The following is an 18,480-nucleotide window of genomic DNA, read 5'->3' on the forward strand; positions in this document are numbered from 1 at the left end:
CCCTCCCCTACTCACGCTCTGTCTCTCTCTCTCAAAAATAAGTAAACATTACAAAAAATGTTTTTTTAAATAACCCAAAGGAGAGAGAACCCCGGGAAATCTATTGGGAACTTCTGACCGTTTCTCTGGTCCAACACGTAAAAAGTCTCTAACTCCCAGAGTGCCACGAGCCGGCCCGTGGAACTGAGGCTCCCACTACGGTCTGAGTTGTGCCTGGCAACACGTGGCAGACACCGCTCCGGAGGAGACGCGTGGTCACGTCTTCAACCTCAGCTCTGTTCGCAAAAACGCAGCGTTTCCTCTCAGTGAGAGCACCTCATCTCCTCACGTCCATTTGATCAAAAGGAGTCAGACCCAGACCTCTCCTCCTCAGGAGAGGGCGAGACAGACCCCGATCACTCGCCGCCCGGAAACGACACTTAAAACTAACCCTTCGTCTCTCTGTAGACCCAGTGAGGGAGTGTCTTCTCTAGACCAAACAGAGTCATAATCTTTTCTAGCGTGAGCGAACGTCACTGGCACGCCCACATCGCCATCAAGGGGCGCACGCGCCGCCCACGGTGAGCCACCCGGACGCAGACCTACTTTTTGTCCTGGATGTGCCCCTCCACTTTGTGAAGTTCTTTTCCAAACAGTCCACACGGTTTAAAATGAAGCACACACTTATCTCCAGTTCTGCGGGAAAAACAAACACAGGCTTCCGTTGTACGACGCGAAATGTCTGGGAAAGGTGAACCGAGACACCCGGGTGGCCGGGGCTGGGGCGTCGGGCAGTGACCGCGATGGGCGCGGGCCACCTTTCTGGGGTGACGGAGATGCTCTGACACTGCCTGGTGGCAACGGTACAGTTCAGTAGATACGCGGAAACTCACTCAAATGCGTGAATTTTACGGTATGCAAACTGTATCTCAATAAAGCTGCTGAAAGACAAAGCCGCTATGTCACGAACTTCCAGGAGGAAGGTTCGCGGGTGGACAGAGGTCAGTATTTGAGGATGTTTCACGTGGGAATCCCGTCATTCTTTAGTGTCATTTAAAATCTCAAAATCAATTCGCTACTGCAAGTGAAACCAAAACAAGAGGTGAGCAGGGGCACGAAGATGATGCCACCACCGAGCAGCACCATGGCGGCCACCCCCAGGCCTGGCTCTTCCCGCAGGCGCGCCGAACCCCGACGGCCTGAATGGCAGCCGGGAGCAGGCCGGAAGCGTGTCCCCGAGCTCACGGCAAGCGCGTCTGGGGCTCGGCGCGGTCTCCGACTGGCGCGCGACCGGTGCCATTACCTGTGGTTCAGAATCTCCACCGTCCCGTACTGCTCTATCCAGAGCTTCCCGATAATCACGTTGTGCACACAGCAGGTAGGGTTGGTCCAGGTGTAAGCCTCATTGTGTCTGTGAAAGATGCCAGAAAACACGCGAGTCAGACGCCAGCAAACAAAAGACACTGCGTGACCCTAAAAAGCAAAATACCAGACAGAATTAAGCCATAATTGCCTTAAAACCTGTGCCGGGGTAGAATACCGCTTTGAACTCCCTCGAACGGCGGCTATTTATTTAGCATTTGTTTGAAATTTATTTCTGCTTTCCTTTGTAGCATCAACAAAGCTTTCTACTTAAATGTCGAGACAAGTTAATAAGCAACAGGAGACCACCGAGACAAAGAGAAAAGGCCGTCCCGGGAAGCTGTCCACACGACGGCCTCTTCAGCCGGCGCCTGCGGGAGCCGCACGGCCCACACCCCGCCCGAGGTCCAGGGAGCAGCTCCGTGTGGAGCGCCTTCCCAGACGCCTTTGCTCGTATCCCTCATCCTCCCCCAGTGGCCTGACCCAAGGAGAAAAGAACCCCCACGGATGTGATGCAAGTTCGTGAGACCCGTGTCTCGAGGGAGGCCGTGTCAAAGAGCCGTGATCAAGGGCAGAGACTAGCTCAAAGCAGAAGTATTTCAGGACAAGTATTCGGGGCCCCTCAAATTTCCAGGGGAAACTCAAATGCGTTAATCAGTAAGATTTGCCACTTTTCAGTTCTGCATGCCCCGCCCCAAGAAAGCACGGACCGCCGCAAGACGCACATGCTTCCCAGAAGTGGGGTGCCCTCACTGCACCTGGTGACCCCATCAGCCCTGGGTACACGGGGGTCAGGGGCTGGTATTCTCCGGCAACCAGCCAGGCTGGGCCAACGTGAAACAAAAATCATACCCCGTGCTTCATCACGGCGGGCCACGGTTAGCAAGACGCGCATCTCAGGGAGCCTGCGGCACGCCGTGGCCTAGACCGGGTCTACGCTGGTTTTGCAACGTCCACGCGACTGCTAGAGATGGGCTTTTGCTTTGCGAGGTGTCCGAACAAACACCGGGGAGCGTTTGGACTGAGATTTCATGGGTGTGCGGGCAGCCTCCACGACGCCCCTCAAAGTCCCCCACCTCCCAGGTTTCATCCGTGTCTCCCTCCCACCCTCAAGCAGCGTGGTCCTCGTGACCAACGAGGGTTTAAGGTCAGGGTGAGGCCACCTCTGCAATGAGGTCCTAAGAGACACCGTGGCTCCATCCCCCTTGGGTCCCCAGCTCTGGTGGATGCCAGCACCCCGCTGTGAGCACCCCCCGGCCTCCCGCCAACGGCCACGGAAGGGGGCCTACAAGCAGATGTCCCACCAGCCGCCTTCGGCCCGCGTCCTGCCCGCCACCTCACGGGACCCCGAGCCAGAGCGCCTGCCACGCTGCCCCCCCCCCACCCCGGCCCTAGCCCTCAGAAACCACGTGGCAGAGGAGAGAGCGGCTGTTGTAAGGTGCTACGTGCGGCTCATCACCAAGCGGAAGGACTACCACAGGCAGTGACTAAAGCCATCCAGGTCCTCGGTGGGCTGTCCCAGACGCCCACATCACACCCAGTCCCGATGAGGGGTCTGGGGGGCGTTGCCTGTTCGAAGGAGTGTCTGCCGGGGGAAAGCCCCTTCCGCTGGAACTCAAGAAAGGCGCCCGCCCGGCCCCCGGCCTCCGCACTCACTTGAGCAGCTCCAGCGTGATGGTGCCCCGGGGCTCGGCCTCCACGCTCTTGCCCCAGAACTTCAGCTTCGGGTAGATGGAGCCGTGAAACAAGAAGTCCTGGTGGAGGCCTTCTGAATAAAATGCACTGATCGGGGGGTGGTGGCTCACCTGCTCGGATATGAATCTGAATCCTAAATCCTCCCTAGGCACAAAAACAAGAGGGAGAGAGCACATCAGTGACAGCGAAATCCGACAAAGGTTGGCTCGGCACACCTCTTGGGGGAGCCCCGCAGCCCCTGGCCACCCTGAGTGACAGAAATATTCAACACTCGCTCTCTGACGCCACCCTTGGCCTGACACTGACCGCCCCCCCGCCCCCCCGACACTTGCACGTGCGCCCACCGCCTCTGGGCAAATCTGAACCCCGCATGGAAGGAGAAAGAGTGTGAGGGGCCTCCACCCACGCTGCCCCCAGCACGTGCAGGTCTAGAAGAAAACTCCTAGAGCCGGTGATTTAGACGCGGCCACCTCAGCCCTCGAGGGGCACCCAGCGCCCAAGAACCGCAAGAGCGGGGAGCTCACGGCCTTCCCGAAGGGGGCCCTCCTCTAGTCCCTGCTAGGGCTCCTGGAAGTTCTGTGACGTGCCATGTCTGATGCCCCAAGATACTCCTGGGCCAGGAAATGGGATTTTCAGTACATGCTCTTTTTCAATAAAAATGTCAGTTTTTAATTGTTCCGGAACTGTGAATACACCTACAGTTGTAGTCGTTAAAAATTATAAAAGCTAAACCACATAATTACTAACTTAACTGGAATCAGAATTTCCAATCGTTACAGAGGAAGGAAAGTTGAAAAATTAGATTTTAAAAGGTTGCCAACCAAGGTATGTAATTTACAAAATGAATACTTGTCTAAGAAAAGAAAGTGCTATTTTTAGCCGCTGAGGAGCAATCTGTAGGGAAGAAGACACTGGAGAAGGACTCGGTTTAGTTACAAAGCTCCTCAGACCGGAAGGGACCTCGGGGCCCCGCGTGCAGCAGACGCGGCCGCAGTGCGACCTGGACCCGAAGACGGGCCTGCACGCCCGGGAAGATGCTCGTTTCTCGGTCAGTCCGGGGCTTCGCCTCAACCCCTCAGCCGAATCCTGGAAGTGACTGATGATCAGGGGTGGCCGTCAGCACCACGGGTCGTGGATAGTGGGTCATGCTGTCTCTGAACCCACGTGCTCACTTCCCGTCGTCTGGAACTTCTTTCGTATCAGCTTTAATTCCTCTTTTCAAGATCTGTTAATGGTGCTTTTTAATAACGAAAACGCCAATAATTTCCTGGTGGCTAGACAAGGTCAGAGCCACCCACCCGGGCACCAGGACACATGCACCGTGGGGAGGCAGCAGAGGCGTGGCTGATAAAGAAAGCGCTCTCTGGGAACTCACAACAAAAGTTCCTCTGAACAGTGAGTCTCGGGGCGGGTCTTTCCCTCACCTGGGCCTCAGGTCCCCCGTTTCTGGACTGAAGAAGCAGGGACTTGCCACGGTCACCCAGGGTCGCCTGCACGGACCCCCACGGCAGCACCGTGCCTCTAACACGCCCGGCTGCCTCCAAGGCAGCGGGGTTCCGAAAGCAGGTGCCCGCGCACCGAGCGGCAGCCAACATCTCCGTCCGTGAGAAAACCAGGCCAGCGGCACGCAGAGGGGCCAGCGGCAGGGCCGCCCCGGGGCGGCCAGAAACGGGTCAGAGCCCGGACCCGGACATCTGTGCCACCGTCCGAGTGGGAGGTGATTTATGCCTGTGTTGCTAACACTGCCGACTCCTCCCGCAAAGGTGTGAAAGCAGTGCTGACACACACACACCCTGGCACACGCTTCCCTGAGCCGCACGCGCCCGGAGCGCCGACTCAAGCAGACCCACCCCCCACCGCCCGTCCACAGCCACTTACTCACCTTTGAGAAACTCTCATCATGAACAACTCGGCCATTAAGGGCAATAAACGGCCCGAGAAGCACAACCCGCAGGGCTCCCTGAGACCCCTCAAGACGCCGTGACGACACAGCGCGCCGCCACGACTCCGCGGCGCAAGGGGGCGGTGCGTGCGTCAAGCTGGGGCGCACGCAGACGCCAGACACAAAACGTGGCAGCGTAACTTAGCAAAAGCCTGTGACACCGTGGGGAAATGACGATGGCACGATGCTAAATGACAGACCACACACGTGCTCGCACTCAAGGAAATCGACCACAACCTTCACGGTCTCCTGTGGGATGACGTCTCCCTTTTCGCTTTTCTCAACTCACGCGTCTTCTAAAAAGGGTGTGCTCTTATCGTTGAAGTTACGCTTTCATTCACTAAGACACCCCCACAGACTCTCTACAGGACCCGGAGGGAGCCCCAAACGGCCCCACAGAGGAGCCCCAGCCGGGCTGAGCAGATGGCGGGGAGCACAGCGCCACCGTCCGCTGATTTACTTGCTGGTCTGGGTGGGCAGCTCACGCGGGCAGCGGGGTCGGGAAAGAGCACCCCAAACAGGCCCGGTCCACCCTCGTGGGGCCCCCGCCAGGACCGCCACAGGCCGTGCCGTTTCTGGGGCGTGCGCGGGGCTCAAAGACCAGGTCAGAAGACCAGGTCGGGGGGGGGGGGGGGGCGGCACGGGGAGCCACCCGGCAGAGACCCCACCCGGCCCCTGGCCAGCACACGGGAGCTACTGCCCGCAGCCGCACCTGCCCTGGTGACAGTCACCAGATGCCCTGCTGACGTGGGCCGGGCCCGTGTCCACGTCGGTTCCAGGCGAGCCAGCGCCCCTCCGTCGCCTGTCGCCTCCCCTCCTCTCTGGAGCCCGGCGCTCCGCTTCAGCCCTGCGCAGCCGTGCCGGGCGCCCGCGGCCCCGACCCCTTACCTGATCAGCTCGTACGTCTCTCCCAGGAGCGGGTTGAAGGGCTTGCCGGTCCTCTCCCACTGGGAAGCCACCGCCGACACCGCGAAGGCAGCAACGCACTGGGAACAGCGCACAGGACGGTGAGTGGGGGGCCACGGGGGGGACGCGCAGCCTCTCCGCGCCAGGTGTGCTCCCGCTGGCACGGGTCTCCCTCGTCACGTGTTTTGAGATTACGGAACTTCCGGGGAAACGCCCGTCAGCGCGAGCACTTCCTCAAACCACACAGGCAGGAATCGTGCGCCCCCCTCCCCCAGCCCGGGTGGCCCTGAGGCCCCGTGCCAGGTCGGCGGGGTGGCCGCACCCACACACGGTGGCGGGGGGGGGGGGGGGGGGGGGCCGGTCCCGAGCGGACCTAGGAGGAGCCGAGGCACAGGGCAGGACGGCACCCAGGGGTCGGCGGGAGCCACGCGGGCCGATCACCGCGGGGCCACGCTCACTGGACACCAGTCTCGTGGCTGGCACCCCCGGAAGGGGCCCACTGCCCACCTGCATCCTTTCCAGGGCCTGGGACTGGCAGGAGGCTCTGTGAATGAGGTCCACGTGCTCCATGTACTCCGTGATCCGCTGGAGGAAACTCAGAGGCTCATTGAAGGCGATGGGCATGGTGATCTTGGACAGCTCCTGGAAGGAGCCGGTGAAGACCCGTCACCACGGGACGGTCCCCAGGAACCCGAGCCCACGCCCGCCCCGCTCTGAGCGCAGGGAAGATGCTCGTCCAGCTCGTCAGGAGAAAGGAAGTCAACCCCGTGGAGACCCGGCCTGCTCGCCTGCTCGAGCAGCAGCGCTGCACACGGGCCACGGGCAGGGCAGGGCAGGGCAGGACGGAGAGAGGCCCCCACGGCCAGTGGGGGTGCAGAACGGGGCCGCCTGGAGACGGGGCACCACGGCAGAAGCGCGGGCGCACCTGCCCTTCGGTCCCGCGGCCGTTTCCGGGAGCCCGCCCCACAGATGCTCTGGCAAACACACAGCAGACGCGTGACAGGGATAGGCGGCCAGAAGGCACGGCACCGCGGGGTGACCGTAAGCCTAAGCAGTGGCTCTACGTGGCTGTGGCACCACGCAGCGAAACAGAGGCGGAAAAGCCTCTAGTTCATCTGAGGAAAGAGGGAGGACGTGACACACGGTCCCCTCACGAGGCACGGGAAGACAGACCACGGAGGGTGGAAACGGTCTCCTCGAGGGGAAGGGCCAGTACAGCGCGAGGGCAGGGACAGGAAGGGAAATTCTCGGAACCTCGGCCCAGAGATCTGACTTTAGGTTTACGATTTTGAACAAAAGTAATTTAGAAAAGCAACGTCCAAACATCGAGAACAAAAGAAGCAGACGAGCGCACGCAAGCTCTGGGGGCCCAGCCACGTGGACGGGGACCACGGCAGGTAACTCCAAGCACGGTGACCGGAGACGCGCCTTCCGGACAAAACGACCCACAAAAGGCAACCAACACCCACGTGTCAGCACACACGCTGGTGGCGGCAGAAGTGGTCCTGTCCTCCGGAACTGTCGTGTGTGTGGGATAGAGCAGGTGAGTCATTAATTGAGTGCTGGTCTAAATCGGTCACCTGCACTGTCGTTAGAAACTGGGATCGTCGGCGTGGGGAGACGAGGCGCAGACATTCGACCGAGGGGGCTGGGGTAATCCCGTCATCCCAGATTTCAACCGTCGTCGAAACAAATCCAAACAGCTCCTAGCTCTCCCCCTGGAAAGACCTAGAACAGCAATTCATAGCCCACCCCCTACCCCTAGGGCCCAGCTGTGGTCCTGAGTCCTCTCTCTCCCTGCACAAGCGGCTGACTCCAGATCCTGGACGAGAAAGGGACAGAATGAGCCAGAGCTTCGTCTATAAGGGATCACGGCCAAGCCGAAGAGGCTATTAACAGCCAAAGAGGGAGTGGCTCGGGGGCTGGAATGGACCGGGGAGGTCTGACTCCGTGAGTTTGAAAAAAAACAAACACAGACAAGCTAGTTGGTTACACTGGCCATGCTGGGTCATGCTAGTGAACAACATCACGTGGCGACCGTGATAAAGTGAGAATCACTCACTGACCCTGACTTTCTTCTGCAAACCGCACTGGCGGCCGCAGAAGGGCACGTTCTCGGCACAAAAACGTCCCAGAAAATAAAGGAAGAGTGACAGCACCGGCCCGAGCGCCAGGAGCTCTTAGTCGGGAGGGAGGTAACACCACAGACGGCAGAAGCACAGACAGAACGGTGCTCCGACAGCCGGGGACCGGACCCGGCGGGTAGCGGATGGTGTTAACGCGTGGCCTTCTGAAGTGTGAGGGTGGCCGTGCTGGTGGTAAAGAGAATCTGTATCCTTCAGCAACACGAAAGTATTCACAAGTGGGGTCTGCTTCAAAATACGAGGAGAGGCGGGAAGCGGCGAGGCGTGGCGGTGTTCCCCGGCCCTGCCTGCCTCAGCGGCCCGTTGGCCAGCCCGGGGCCGCCGTCCCAGTGGGCGAAGGAGGAAGAGGGCCGTGTGCCACCCCAGAGGCGAAGCCCGTGGGTGCTGAGCCGGTGTAGCCCGGGGACGCGCCGACCCACGCGTTAATCCGAATCCATCCTACGGTGGGTCCTTGGGGAATGCAACGTGATGGTGTCGCTTTATGACAAGAAGCTGCAGGACCAAGGAGCTAGTCAGTGTTTATTATTTATTTTTGAGAGAGACAGACAGACAGACAGAACCCGAGCCGGGGAGGGGCAGAGACAGAGGGAGGCACAGAATCTGAAGAAGGCTCCGGGCTCCGAGCTGTCAGCACAGAGCCCGACGCGGGGCTCGAACCCACAGACCGTGAGATCGTGACCTGAGCCGAGGTCGGACGCCTCACCGACAGAGCCCCCCCAGGTGCCCGACCAAGGAGCTAGTCAAGTTCAACACCTATCTTCAGACAGATACACCCACCTAGACCTGACCTGCTCACACAGCCAGAAACGTAGGGGAAAACACCGCTAAGAGAAAAGAATCCCAAGCGTGCCATTTTAGAAGACAAGGGACGTGTGGGGCGCCTAACTGGAGTGACTCTTAGTCTCGGGTTGTGAGTTGGAGCCCCATTGCTGGGTACAGAGGTTACTTGAAAATAAAAATCTTAAAAAATTAAAACATAAAAAAAGCCAAACAGGTGCCTACACAAATACGTGTGTGCAGAAGCAGGGTCAGAAGGCACGCCTGGGTTTTCCAGCTCTGTCTGCCGAGAGGCCTGGGGCAGGGTCACCCCAGGAGCGTCAAGCACATCCCGCGCCAGCCCTTGGTGCCCAAACACCAGCCGCCAGTACGAAGACAGCAGGGGGTACTAGGAAAGCCAAGTCAAGTGCGTGGTGAGCAGTGACGCTCCGACAGGAACGCTGGCATCTCGCTCACCGAGCCCCGGCTGCTACATGAGACGTCACCACGACGGGAAGCCGGGTGAAGGGCAAACGGCTCAATGTACCACCCGCAACCGTCTAGAAGTCCAAGGTTACTTCAAAATAAAAAGTGGGAGAAAAGAAGCAGTTTCCTCTGGGAAAGGGGCTGAAAGAGACGAGGGCAGAAATAAACGGCGGTGGCAGCACGCGTGGGAGGCACGGGGGACAGGGCCGCATGCCTGTCGGTACAACGCTGTTGGTACAACCCATGGCCTGCGGTGCGCCCTGCCCTCCGGGGGGGGGGGGGGCACAGCTCACATTGCCACAGACGGTGACAGTCCCGTCATGCAGGACCACGAGAAAAGAAGCCTGCGGCCCCGGGACACCGATTATCCAACCACCTCCTCTGAGCAAACCCTGAGCATCTGAGCTGTGCCCCAGGTCCCGCACTTCTGCCCGTGGCTCGCCCTCAGCCTGTGTCGAGCAGCCCACAGAAGCTCCCCACGTCATGCGGACTGTCCAAAGCCGACTGTGAGCCCGTCACAGGACGCCAGGGTCAACGTAAACCGCTGTGATGCGTCTCACATCAGGAGGCTTGCCTGTGGGATCACGTTCCCGCTGGCTGTGAACACCTTAGCCTTCGCGCCTTTTCTCTCCCCCACCCCACGTCTGTCCCTGTCCTATCTTATCGTCCTCGTGCTACAAATGTGCAGAGCACGTCTCCCTAAACTATCAGCAGTGCAACAGATACCCAGGAATTGAAAACGTTTCAGCTTCAGGCCCTGAAATGAGTCCCCCTGAACTTACCAGGCCGATGCATTTCTTTAATATACTCCACACGCTGAAGTCGCTTCTGGTAAACATCGGGGCAGGCAATGACGTCCTATGAAGGAACGACCAGAGTGACGCGGGTTGGTCCCTCCAGCACCAGGTTCACTTACAACTGATGATTTTGCCCAGTGACCATTTCTTTTTTAGTTTTTAGATGCAAACACCGGCAATGTGTCTGCTCTGGCAGCCCGAGTGCTGTTACGTCCTAAAGAAAGGTCTCTGCACAGGCATCCTGGAGGGTCTCCCGGGAAAGGACGGTGACCACGGCAGAGGCCGGGCCAGGAAGGCACAAGACAGAGCCGCGTTAACAAAACCTTTTGGAAGTCTGCCGGGAGCCTGCCGGGAGTCCCTTTCAAACACAAGTTTGTTCTCCCGAGGCTCATTCCTTTCTAGGCTCTCTTCCTGCCAGCTTCCCGGGGAGGCCTGGCAGTCTCCCTCCCACGATTCGGGCTGGGATGAGACACTATTCCACCTGGGAAAGAGGGGTGCCTGAGCGGGCTGTGAAGCTAGAGTTGGGGGGAGGTGTGCTGGACCCATTGGCAAGGGTCAGGAGGGAAGAGCAGGAGGAGGGAGCCGGGGGCCAAGGTAGCAGGGCAGATGGGGCTCTGCTGTGGGAACGGGCTGGCTGCACCTGAGGACTCCAAAGAGGCCCCTGTCGGCTGGGACCAGTGACAACGGGCCCGGGGCCGGAGCCAGAGGAACACAGAGGGCCGGCCCTCATCCCAAGAGGAGAGTGACCCTGCGGTCCCCTCTCCCAGCCAAGGCGCTCTGTTCACCATCGCTGGGGACCACGCAGACACTGGCCAAGAGGCAGAGGCAGTGCATTCAGATCTGTCTAGTGCCCGCAGGGTGGAGAGGAGACGGGAGGGTGTGGAGGCAGTTACGGGCGCTACAGGGGCACAGGAGAGGCGGCCGGACTGGGATGTGACACAGGAGCCGGGAGGGCTGAGGAGCCCAGACGTGCGTAACGGGACCACGTGTCAGAGCTGGGTGACAATGCGCGGGGGCAGGAGGACGGTGTTAGGCCGACGCGCGAACCAGATTCATGGGGCGCTGAGCGGAGGACAGCAGAGCATGACCCACTCTAGGACCGGCCATTGGAGCACACGTGCAGAGGTGCTCCGACGCCTGCCGGGAGAACGAGCCGACAGGCAGGGGCGGGACGCCCGAGTCCCCTCCTGCGTGCATCTAGCAGGCGCTGGGGTCTAGGGCCCAGAGCAGGGGCTGCGGTGAGGCTGCAGGGCTCCCTCAAGCTGCAAAGCAAGTCAGCGTGGGGGGGGACAGAGGCCGCCTGCCCACCGCCACTGCCTCGCGGGGCCTGTCTTGCCCTTGTCCTCGCTTCTGCTGGGGAAGACTTAGGTCACCGTCTCCAGAATCTAACTCGGAAGGAAAAGGAAATGTGGGGAAAAGGAAAGGGGGACTTGCTGCTCTAAACACCCATTTCCAAACTGTAGGGCAGACAGGCAGTGCAGCATTGAGAGGCAGGCGGTCTGCAGGGGGCAGCAGGAGGGCGGCCCTCCCGCCGGTCCACCCCGCAAGTCCTGGGGCGGGGACCGCAATCAGCAGTCGAGGAAGTGCCATCGCTGACCTCCGGGAGCCAAGGACAGTGGCGTCGGGTCTCAGAATCTGTGGCTGAACAGGGCACCAGGGGATGCTGTCCGGGGGCACCATGGCTGGGTCACCCCTGCGCTCGGGACTCAGGAGAGCTGAAGGAGCGCCCTGTGGCACGGCCAGGGCGTCACAGATACAGCAGAAGATTCTAAAACGCGCGCACGATGACGTACCTGTGCTTCTGAATTCCATTTTCTCGAGGGGGCCTCTCCCCGGCCTTTCCGACCCCATTACTTCTGCCGGAGTCCACACACATCACCGCAGCGACTCTCTGACTTGCCTCTGAAAATCCCCCGGAAGAGCTCTCAGAATCAAAGCCTGCACACAAGCAGAGTGGTAGTTTTCGCGGGGCCGGGGGGACACGGAAGCCCAGCTCCGAGAGCTCTGACCGCGGAATACCGGAAGCACTACTTCATTCGTAACGGGCGCGTCTTGCCACAATTCGCTCTGGTCCCCAAGAACCCGAGGCAGAGGCAGACATAGGAACGCTTCTGGGGGCTTCCCCAGGAGCTCAGACAGCACGGGTGCCCTGTGCACCCGGTGCAGCCTGGCCGCCACCTGAGGTCTGGCTGGGAGGCCGGGGAGCGCGGTGTGCCCGTGTCTCAGGCCGGGCTCACGCCCTGCGGGGCAGGCGACCTCTCCGGCACTCAGACCCGCCTCTAGGCTGCAGAATGTCCTGTCTCTGCACAAGGTCTGCAGTCAGCCCCGCCCCTTCTAAATGCAAGCCGTGGGGGCGCCTGAGGGGCTCAGTTGGTTAAATGTCCCACTCTTGATTTCAGATCAGGTCACGATCTCATGGTTCCGTTCATGAGATCGAGCCTCCCAAGGGACTCCATCCTGGCAGCGCAGAGCCGCTTGGGATTCTCTCTCCCTCTTCCTCTGCCCTTCTCCAGCTTGCGAGCCACCGCCCCCCGCCAAAATAAACTAAAAATAAAATAAAATACAAGCCACAGCACTGATGCTACAAGAACCTGCACCACACAAACACAGCGCCAGACTCTCACACCCATGAGCAAGAGCCCAAGCACGGAACCAGCCGGAGCTCAGAGCACACGCCACGTCCACAAAGAGCCACAAAGAGCCACAAAGAGCCACAAAGAGCTCGGGGAGCCGCAGCCACCAGGGAGGGGCTCCCGGACCACGGCGCTTGGCCATGACAGTGACCGTTTCCGGGAGGACGCGGGCTCACAGGGAGCTCGGCGCTCGCGCTGGCCCCTCACTTCACAGACCAGGGGAGGCCCAGGGCATAAGGCCAGGCGGGTTGAGCGCGCCGTCAGGCCCGAAAAATAAAGAAACCTGCTGTGACACTTTCTTGAGGATACACAAAAAAGTCCTGTCTCGTACTTTTCCATATTGACAGGTTCCCAAGATGGAGTGTCCACACTTATCACATGGTGGCTTTGAGAGGATACGTTAAAAACAAGCCTCTTTAACGATCAACGTTTTCTGAAACAGCCCGTCACCTCTGATCTCACTGAGACAAAAGCAACATCTACTTAATCCCCAGTCCAAACTTGGCTTCCTAAGGAGACCCCTGTGCTGCAGGGCCTGCCCGCCCTCCTCTGTGTGTCCCTGTCCCCACGGACCCCCCGTCAACGCTAAGAGGCTGCAGGCGGCAGCTGTGAAGGAAAACGTTCACCTAAATCACTGCCCGAACCTGCGCCCGGGAAAACAGGGTGACACATCACTGAGAACCCTGCTGAAGTCTTTTCTCACATTAAGCCGGCGCAACATAAACGGTTTAAACATTTTAACGTACAACACGTGTTTATTACAGAAAAAAATACAGATAAACAAAGGAGAAACTTGAAATCACCTGTAATCTGATCACTCAGAGGTACACGCTGTTAACAGGTCTGTTTCCGTAGCCCTTAATCTGTACAAGTTTTTCATGTACTTTGAAAACTTTCCTGTTAATAGTGCCGGTTCTCGGAGGAAGTAACTGCCCACGAAGCCATTCCTCTAATAACTGCTGGGCGTAGACACTTCCCCTTAGATTACACAGGAAGGTGAGTCCCGTGGCGAAGTGATCGGGATTCTGCGTCCTCCACGGTGCCTCCCTGGGGCCCTGCTGCTTGTCTCCCACTATTTGGTTTAGACCAAAGAGCTGAGATGAGCCATCATTTCCGTGGACAGCTGCGTCCCGGGTCTCAGAGACGTGCAGAGAAGTGCAGCCGTGCGGGGAGGCGGGGGCAGGGGGAGGGGGGGCGCTTCTCTAAACGGCGGGCTACACAAAGCTCAGGTCCCATCCGGGGAAAAGTCTCCAGGCAGAGTCTGGAGACGCTCAGGGGTCCAGGTCCACTGGTCCCAAGCAGAAGGAAGCTGCCCACAAGAGTCCTAAGGGAAGGGCACGCCAAGGCCGGCTCTCTTGGTTAGAGGCCTGGTCGCCCCGCAAGGGCCGGGAGGCCCACAGAGCACGTCTCGAACGGTGCACGCGGTCACTGAGGACCGTGCAGGTTAGGCGGGCAAGCGCACAGTCGCAAGGAAGACCGCAGCTACGAGACCAGGAAAGACGACTCAAGTAACTGAGCTCAGCCCCTCCTGCTGCCTGCACCTCAAACAAGAATAAGTCAACAGTCGGGCTGTCGGTCCATCAACCTGGTCTGGGAGGAGGGGCCGGTCTGGCCGCTGAGTGACGAGCGCCCCGGGCACACTGACCGGGCTCCAGGAGACAGACATTCACACAGCAAAGCGTGTCCAGAGGGGACAGTCACAGCAGTCACTACGGAAGTAGCCCCTTTGGCCACACCTGAAAGACCATCACTAAAAACCTGGTCTGGAGAAATATTTCAAAGTTGCTATTTTTATACTCCTCCACCTAAGGAGGAGGGAATTGGACTAGAACAGTTTCTCGAGGTCCCTTTCCACCAGTAAGAGTCCTCAACAGATGACAAAGGACGTTCCAATTGTTGACCACAGAGAATGGAGGGCCGTCTTGAACTTGAAGAGTCTTCGGGCCCATACGGCTACTTGTCACTTTCCTGCAGGTGCTCAGGGCTCCTTCCCGGGGATGGCGAGCAGCCAAGCTGAGCCAGTGCGGGCTGACCCAGCCCAGCCTCCCCTCCCCTGCCCCTCCCGCCCCCCGCACCCGCACAGATCCCCATGCCCTCAACACACTGTTTTCCGTCAGGCATACACTATCGTCTTTCGGACTACAGGCTGCGCAGCAGTCCTTAAAATGGTCGCAGGAAAAGCGAAACGTAGCTGAACTCTGAAACGGTAAGAGGCGTCGCGGAAGCACACACACTCACGAGCCTTGGAACACTTTACGCAGCACTAAACAAGATCCGGTTAGAACAGAGGACAGCGAGGCTTTGATCGTGACGTCTAAATAACATAAGAGAACTGCCCGTCTCGCTTAGGATCCAAATAACAGTATTTACGCTCCAGGGCAACTCTTTTAAAGACTAAAACCCAGTTGCCCCTTCTTGTTATCACCTGTGGCCCAAAGCTGAGCTTCTCCCCCGCAGCTGGGATAGGGTACATGCGAGTCAATGCCGGGGGACACGTCGCGTCTCTCTCCTGCATGGCCTCGCCTCCCAAGGCCAAGTCCAGGACCCGGACCCAAGCTCCTGCGCCCACACCGTGGCCTCTGAGTCACTTCCTGCCCCGCTCACCTGTGACAGCATCAAAGAATTCCTCCTCGCCGTTCATCCTGCCGTAGCCCGGCTCCCTCGCCACCCAGTCTTGGCTCTTCTACTGAACCATTGTACTGGACCTACATCGACAGCGTAAGTAATCGTGCGCCGTGAACTTTCCTTCTGGTAAAAACCCAACAGGCACTGGAAATCTAAGGGGAGAAAACATTTCAGTACACTTAGCTTTCAGAAGTTTTATGGTTCAGAAACATTTAGAAAATACCCGGGGCGCCTGGGTGGCGCAGTCGGTTAAGCGTCCGACTTCAGCCAGGTCACGATCTCGCGGTCTGTGAGTTCGAGCCCCGCGTCAGGCTCTGGGCTGATGGCTCGGAGCCTGGAGCCTGTTTCCGATTCTGTGTCTCCCTCTCTCTCTGCCCCTCCCCCGTTCATGCTCTGTCTCTCTCTGTCCCAAAAAAAAAAAAAAAAAAAAAAAAAACGTTAAAAAAAAAAAAAAATTTAGAAAATACCCATTCACCATTCTTGAAATCAATCTCAATTACAACGTAAGCAAAGAAAATGAGTGATCTAACAAATGCAGGATTTCAAAAAGTATGAAAACATCCATAATATAAATATCCATCAATGAATAATAGATCAAGAAGTAATCATTATTTGAAGTTATTAGTGTTTTTTTAATGTTTAGTTATTTTTGAGAGAGAGACAGAGTAAGAGCGGGCAGGGGAGGGGCAGAGAGAGAGGGAGACGCAGGATCCGAAGCAGGCTCCAGGCTCCGAGCTGTCAGCCCAGAGCCCGACATGGGGCTCGAACTCACGAACTGGGAGATCGTGACCTGAGCCGAGATCCAGAGTCACACACTTAACCAACTGAGCCACCCAGGCGCCCTTATACAGTACTTCCATTTTTTAAAGATAATTACAAATTTTTAAAAAGAAAACAATGAAATGATAGATTCAGAGAGAGTTACTGTACAGGTGGAAAGGCGGGTCATTTTCGGTGGGTGTTCACTCACATGTCTGGGGCTCAAACCTGCCCCCAGACGTCCCACTGAAGGTCACCACATACCCACACGGAAGCTACAACAGGTGGTTATAGGCAAATGTGCAGAATAATTTTCAAGTATTTGTTTCATGCCAACTTAAACAATTTTTTTAATGTTTATTTATTTTTGAGAGGAGGGGGAGGGGCAGAGAGAGAGGGAGACACAGAATCCGGAGCAGGCTCCAGGCTCCGAACTGTCAGCACAGAGCCCGACGCGAGGCTGGAACTCACAAACCGCGAGATCGTGACCTGAGCCGAAGTCAGACGCTCAACTGACTGAGCCCCCCAGGCGCCCGGAAGAACAGGATTTTACAAATGGAAGAGACTGAGCAAAAGATTAGCCCTGTCCCAGAAGGTTTGACTTTTTACAAAAACAAGCTGAGTCCATCTCACTATGTTAGTAACACAGATCTGGGCCCCCAGAGCCCTCCTGCGAGTTCTGAGGGTGGTGAAGGAGCAGCCGGTCCCGAGGGAGGGACATGCCCTCTGTCCTTGGAGTGGAGACACAGCACTGGGTGACGTCCCCAGAGCGATTCATCTCTGGCCCCGTCCGGTGCTACATGAGCTCCCACACTAGAAAACAAACTGGCATTAAGTTCCTCCATTCTTCCTGCCTTGAAAGGCTCTCTCAGAGACGCCTTTTCCCTTCCCACCGGCGGAACCAGGCACCAGGCGGCTTCTGGAAACACCCATACAAAGCCTCGCTCACAAGTCCGGGATTCGTTGCCTGTGCACATTAGAGAAGTTATTACTTACTTCCAGTTCCTCTGGGACACAATGTGTCCCCTCTACAACACGTAGCAACTTGCTCTGCCCCGCTAGAAGCCACCCAAAGGACCCAGGGTCCCTGGAGGAGAAATGGCTGAATCCAGGACTGGGAACCAACCCTCCAGGGCAGCAAGAAGCTGGGGGTCCCGGCACAAGATGCAGGATGGGCCTGCAGAGGCTCCCTCTGCAACAGGAGAACCGTCTGAGCACCAGGATGCTGCAAGACACTGAGACACATCGGGTACAGCTGGGTCCTCGCTCGCGAAGATGCCGGAAGGAGACGGGGCAGCCGTCCCGGATGATGCCGGCACACCCGGTCGTCCTGGAGCAGTGGCCACGCCGATCTCCTCGGTGTCGCTCTGATGTCGTGCCCGTGCTGCCGCAGCGAGCACAGCCGACTTGCTCTGAAAAACCAGTCAACGACGGGAGCACCAGGAGTCCTCCTGTCTCCTCTTGGGCGCAGCCTCTCTGCACCGCTGGGGGGGGAGGGAGGGGCAGGTAACCAGGGTGGGCGCTGCTTCAGAGCAGTTTCCAGCGGGTCCATGGGATGGGATGAGGGTGTGTGAGAGGCGAAGGGGCCGGGAGTCCTGACCCGTCCGTGCGGCGATCCCCCACCACAGGCTGCAGTGGATACTCACTCCCGGCCTCTCCGGGGGGACACCAGCCCAGGAGACACCGCCAGTCCTCCCGGCTTGCCACAAAACGCCTCCCCTCATTGAGAGGAGTCTCATCCAGCTCTCTCCGAGGGGTGCCCTCTGACTGCCGTCCGTGCGTCCAGGACCCCGGCTCAAAACGCAAAGTGTTCCTCCACCACTTGTACAAGTACCTGTGCCTAAGCCTTACACATCCATCTGTACGATTCTCTCAGAAAAACAGATCTACTCGTCTAGGACTGAGTGAGTGGCTAAGGGACCCTGGAGGTTACTCTCCAGGGTCGACTCAAGAGGAGAACTGTGAGTTATCTCTCTTTATAAACACCAGGCAAGGCCACCCAGAGGCGATCTTCACGAGGAAAGACAGGGACACGAGTAAATGAAAGTGCTGAAACTACTTTTGCAGTTAAATTACCAATTCTGGATTTTTAGATTGTTCAAACTAACATAAATCCTATCTAACACTTTAAAAACGGGCTGGCAGGCACCAACCAGATGGAAGGGAAGGAAGGAAACAGAGGACCTGCCTGACACAGTAAACCAAGCAAAAATACGGCACACACCTGGAGCACGCCCCAACAGCAGCAACAGGACACGCGGTCTCCAGCAGCGACCGGATGTCAGGCCACAGATCACATCTCAACAGGTTTTACCAAAAACTCTCGCGCAAATCACCTCCTCTGCCCATAAGGCAACGAGTTAGAAATCAATAACAGAAGGAAAACTGGAATACTC

The 18,480-nt window shown here is 58.1% G+C and overlaps 1 protein-coding gene across 6 annotated transcripts in view; it reads right to left on the bottom strand.

The window, feature by feature from the left end:
• The window catches only part of OSBPL2 (oxysterol binding protein like 2), a 37,768-nt gene that overhangs the window by 8,512 nt on the left and 10,776 nt on the right, over positions 1 to 18,480 (bottom strand). For 4 of the 6 annotated variants that reach the window (XR_007462014.1, XM_049650502.1, XM_049650503.1 and 1 more), the window contains exons 2-9: positions 15,305 to 15,477; positions 11,861 to 12,005; positions 10,053 to 10,128; positions 6,392 to 6,526; positions 5,867 to 5,964; positions 2,998 to 3,180; positions 1,283 to 1,390; positions 586 to 675 (exon numbers count right to left, since the gene is read on the bottom strand). Coding sequence is in view for 5 of the 6 variants with exons in the window: in XM_049650502.1 (XP_049506459.1) it covers positions 586 to 675; positions 1,283 to 1,390; positions 2,998 to 3,180; positions 5,867 to 5,964; positions 6,392 to 6,526; positions 10,053 to 10,128; positions 11,861 to 12,005; positions 15,305 to 15,341 (872 nt within the window). In the remaining variant the exon portion in view is untranslated. The remainder of the gene's footprint in view (positions 1 to 585; positions 676 to 1,282; positions 1,391 to 2,997; positions 3,181 to 5,866; positions 5,965 to 6,391; positions 6,527 to 10,052; positions 10,129 to 11,860; positions 12,006 to 15,304; positions 15,478 to 18,480) is intronic. The other 2 variants (XM_049650505.1, XM_049650506.1) reach the window with 2 other exon arrangements.

The sequence above is a fragment of the Panthera uncia genome, assembly GCF_023721935.1.
Source record: "Panthera uncia isolate 11264 chromosome A3 unlocalized genomic scaffold, Puncia_PCG_1.0 HiC_scaffold_11, whole genome shotgun sequence".
NCBI classification, from domain to species: domain Eukaryota; kingdom Metazoa; phylum Chordata; class Mammalia; order Carnivora; family Felidae; genus Panthera; species Panthera uncia.